The following is a 4,356-nucleotide window of genomic DNA, read 5'->3' as shown; positions in this document are numbered from 1 at the left end:
GTTGTTTCAACTAATTTTTATAAAACTGATGGCAATGAAGGAAAAACTAAACATCAAAAAGGCATATGTGTTAACCAGACGCTTGAGAACGCTTGAGAGTCTCTTGTTTATGCAAGAAACAAATGTGCATTTACCATTTTCAGTGTTCCGAATCCGTCCGTGATAATTGTACCACTACTACTGACATTATACAAGAGTTTCAATTTTCCACTGTTTCCCATTCATGATCCATCACATCGGTGTAGAATTCTCTAGATATTATAATTATCAATATCTGTTTCCTTAGGGGATCATGACGATTAAACACTTCAATTAAACTTATTTATAAAGTAACTATCGCTTAATCGGAATCCCCTCTTTCTAGTATACTATGAAATGGACTCCTAGATAAACTGATAAATACTTGTTGAAATGTTTTTGAATTTTAAAATTTTATAACCATGAGGTTGCTTTTACCTTAAATAAATTTTAGGAGAGATGCAAACTGGACAACAATCACCTGATTAAATATGTAGGAGCTAAAAACCAAAGTGGATGGAGTTTTTGTAACTCTCGTACATGTAAGATCTGACACGACAAAGTACATGTTGGAAATATATTGGAGGTGCGTTCACTTATAATATACTACACTCAATGAATATTAAGCATGTTAAAATCGTTTCCTGATCTTTAATGTCATTTTTTAACAACATTGTTTCGAACCCAGTAAACCTATAAGAAAAACGGTGGTTTACATGTATAAAAGTAATCAGGTAGTAATGATATCAAGTAAATACGAAACACCGTTCTGAAATGTGAAATGTGAAATGTTGTTTGACATTTTAAAGGTAAAAATGTATGTAAATTTGTCGCATTTCTATAATCGTATATATTCATTATGCATTATCAATTTGTTATGTAAATGCAGAATTGATCGATATAGATGGTCTATATACAAAAAATGTGAATAAATTTAACAAGAGCAGTTTGACGAAACGTTATAGCTTAATACATCCTTTTATGACAGATAGGCGTAATAAAATGTATTTTGTAAACGCAGATATACAGACCGGAACTTATATAATATGTAACCACTTAACAATAAATAAAACATAAACGTCTTATACTAGAATTTAAACCAACATCAGATACATGTTGTTCGAAAAATGACACACTAAAGGATGTCTTATTTTCAAGGATGGACTCTAAGGTGCATTTTTAAGTGTTTATACTAAATTATATAATTAATAGGTTATATACTTGTTACATCGCATTATAAACGTGTTAAATTTAATTACTCTTCTTGTTTGGATATCATTTACCTAAGAAAAAAATGAGATATAACATTACTGTTTCCGAATGGAATTCCGAATTGGCAAAACTGTTAATTCCAAATAGTTTTATTTTGACATTATATTTGCTTTGCGGAATAACTGGTAATATTTTGGTAATATTAGTTTACACTTTTAAAATGAAAAAACACTCAGAAGACAGATACTTCATTCCTGCATTGGCTGTGTCGGACTTATCAGCCTGCATTGTGTGTGCGTCATTTGGGATATTATTAAATATGATGCAAGCACAGTTTACAAACAACAGTTTATGTAAGGCTTATTGGTTCTTTGCCGCGTTTACGACATACATGTCGATATTATTGCTGACTATCATCGCAATCCACAGGTACCTTAAAGTTTGTCGACCGCTTAGAGCACAAATGTCCCTTTTTTGGAAAAGGGCCGCACTTTTGTTGGCGCTTGTGTTGTCGATTCTGCTTGGATGTCCAACATCGTTGTTGTATGGAACTGTAGAATTTTCTAACGCAAGTGGCAATCTCACAGGACGTCGCTGCAGTAGGATGAACGATGTTAATAAGACAGGATCATCTATTTATAGCGGAGTTATTAGCTTAGTAATACTTTCGACAATAACGGTTCTTGTTGTGTGCTACGGTAAGGTTGGACGAACAATTTTTGTTCATTTTAAGCATATGTCCAAATCAGCACTTAGTAAAAATGTTCAAAAAGGACAGTCTCCGAGTTCAAGTGATTTACGTTCTTGTGACACCTCTGCCACACACTCAACAGACATTCTCACTATAAATCCAGAACTTTCTTCGGTATCGATAAAACAAGAATTAAATACTGACAATAGTGGCATTGAAATCAGCGATACAAACGTGATTGCTAAAGTCAAAACCGCAAAAACGAAATTCAAAACAGTCAAAGTATCACTGGATGCAGAAGAAAAAAATAGAAGCATAATGTATAAGTTTTCTCTCATGTTTATGGTTATAACAATCGTGTTTCTTATTTGTTATCTTCCGAAAGTTATACTAATGGTTATGGAAGGACGAAACCCCAAGTTTTGGGAGAACTTTTCAAGTGGACAGAGAGCTGGAGTTCTTTTTCTTTATCGTTTTTACATTGTGAACAATGTTGTCAATCCGTTTATTTATGCTTTTATGGACATGAAATTTCGTCAAGAGGCAAAAAATTTACTGACTTGTAAACATTCTTAGAAAGTTAATAGTAGCATGAGAATTTCTATGAAAGTTGTTAGTAGCACGAGAAAATTATAAATTATTGCGGTTTTCTATGAAAGCTGTTAGTAGCACCAGTAAAATGAAAATTATTATTATCTAAAGGGTTGTTTGTTATCTTATTTGCTAGTGGGACAGATAACAGGTAGCTAGGAAATCGTAAGTTATGTATTTTGAAACCTAAAAAACGTTAAAACAGCTACGTCTAATATCCAGGAATCCCATATGTTGATATATGTAATTTCTGTTAATTGGGTTGATCGACCGTTATTAATGGCTGGAACTTTAGACTGGAAAAAAGGTAAAGGGGGAAATATATGTTGCCCTGCAATAGGCCACCTACGGACCCCATCTAAAGATGTTCTTTAACGAGAATTGTGCAAAAAGCTTTCCTTTTCAAACACTTCGCACTGGAGCTAATAAAAAGTTCTATTCTAACCAGACGGTCGGCTGGGTATCTATGCACATCTAAAGAAGAGAGGAAAAAAGGGCATACACTACCAGAATGCGTCTTACGGCCAGATTTGAAAAGTCTAGGGAACATTATTTTTATATACCAGTTTCCTCTGTGTATTGGTTATCTAAGGTTTTAAACAGACAGCAATGTTTGCTTATGAAATTTAAGTTGTACAAGTGCATTTGCCATCCAGTGGTATGAAAATGAAGGGATTCAGGGTTTAAATTATTTTCTTAACAGAAAAAAAAACTACATGCTAGATAAGCAGAGGAAGGCTTCTATTGGTGTTGTTACACATCAGTTTGATTAAAGGTAATATCAAAATAACTATATCAACACCTCCTTCTCCGAGGATACCATCCACTAAGTGTTATTTTGCAGAAAAGTTTCTAGAAATATTATTACTTTAACTTACATGATTGTATATCGCAGCTCCCTCTGACAGTTTTGATAGTTTTGTTTAGGTCCTTTTGGTTTTTCATATGTTTTACATTTTGGGATTTCTAGAAGTTTTTTCTCTTGCATATATGAAAAGGGTTAAAACCACATGTCTAGGGTATATAAATATAGGATTCAGTCACGTCCGTCAAAATGGGGACGTTAAATTCGATGCCTCGCAAAGGGAGAGTGCCACGTTTTCTGCACGTTTAAAGATCCTTGCAACAACTATATGATGGGTCCGAATGTGTCCTATTGCAATTGCACGGCACTATTTTTGTCCCTTTCCAACATGCTCTCGTTTTCTAGTAGTAGTCTTTATTTTCCGCCCTGCAAAACCTTACTATTATTTTTTTTAGTTTTTGATTTATATCGTCTTGAATATACATAACATATTTGGCACAGTGTCAGATATCATTCCGTTGAACTTCATCCTGTTCCTGTTGACAGTTTTGACTTAATCCTAAACAGTTACCTTACTATCCACTTGTTGCTCGAGTACTCCAACACTGTCTTGAATTGTCGTCCGTCCCGTATGTCATGTACATAATCTCAAAACGCTTGTATTTGCAACTCTTAGTCATACATCGAACACGACTGGATTGGTTTTCCACTGTGCTTTTTTGTTTTTGTTTTTGTTTTTTGTTATTTATTGGACACGTATGGTTTAAAAGTGAAATGGAGGGGTCATTTCGTACTTACCTTTTTTGTTTTCATTGTACCTCTTACCTTACTTAGGGTTTGGATCTATTTTAACTAGATACCACCGCGTGATTTATGCGTTTGTCTCAAGTCAGGAATATGTTGGACATTGGTACTATCCTTATCTCGATTAGCTCGCATTTTTTTTTTTTTTTACAATGTGACATCTTAACATTTAAAAATTATGAATTCTTCTACATTCAAGAACGGAAATTCGAGATAAGAGTCAAATAGTAGACAA

General features: G+C 33.8%; 1 protein-coding gene across 1 annotated transcript; it reads left to right on the top strand.

Annotated features, from left to right (window-relative positions):
• Window positions 1-917: 917 nt before the first annotated feature.
• On the top strand, window positions 918-2,622 carry LOC127737569 (cholecystokinin receptor type A-like). The gene has a single exon (XM_052248401.1). The coding sequence runs from the start codon at window positions 1,313-1,315 to the stop codon at window positions 2,495-2,497; it is 1,185 nt and encodes a 394-aa protein (XP_052104361.1). The 5' UTR covers window positions 918-1,312; the 3' UTR covers window positions 2,498-2,622.
• The last annotated feature ends 1,734 nt before the right edge of the window (window positions 2,623-4,356 follow it).

This window comes from Mytilus californianus, unplaced genomic scaffold (assembly GCF_021869535.1).
Source record: "Mytilus californianus isolate M0D057914Y unplaced genomic scaffold, xbMytCali1.0.p SCAF_4, whole genome shotgun sequence".
In the NCBI taxonomy this organism is placed as follows: domain Eukaryota; kingdom Metazoa; phylum Mollusca; class Bivalvia; order Mytilida; family Mytilidae; genus Mytilus; species Mytilus californianus.
This window is presented reverse-complemented; position numbering and strand designations above follow the sequence as displayed.

Excerpts from the sequence above, each read along its gene's own strand:
- LOC127737569 (XM_052248401.1), top strand. The coding sequence starts at position 1,313 with ATGAGATATAACATTACTGTTTCCGAATGGAATTCCGAATTGGCAAAA.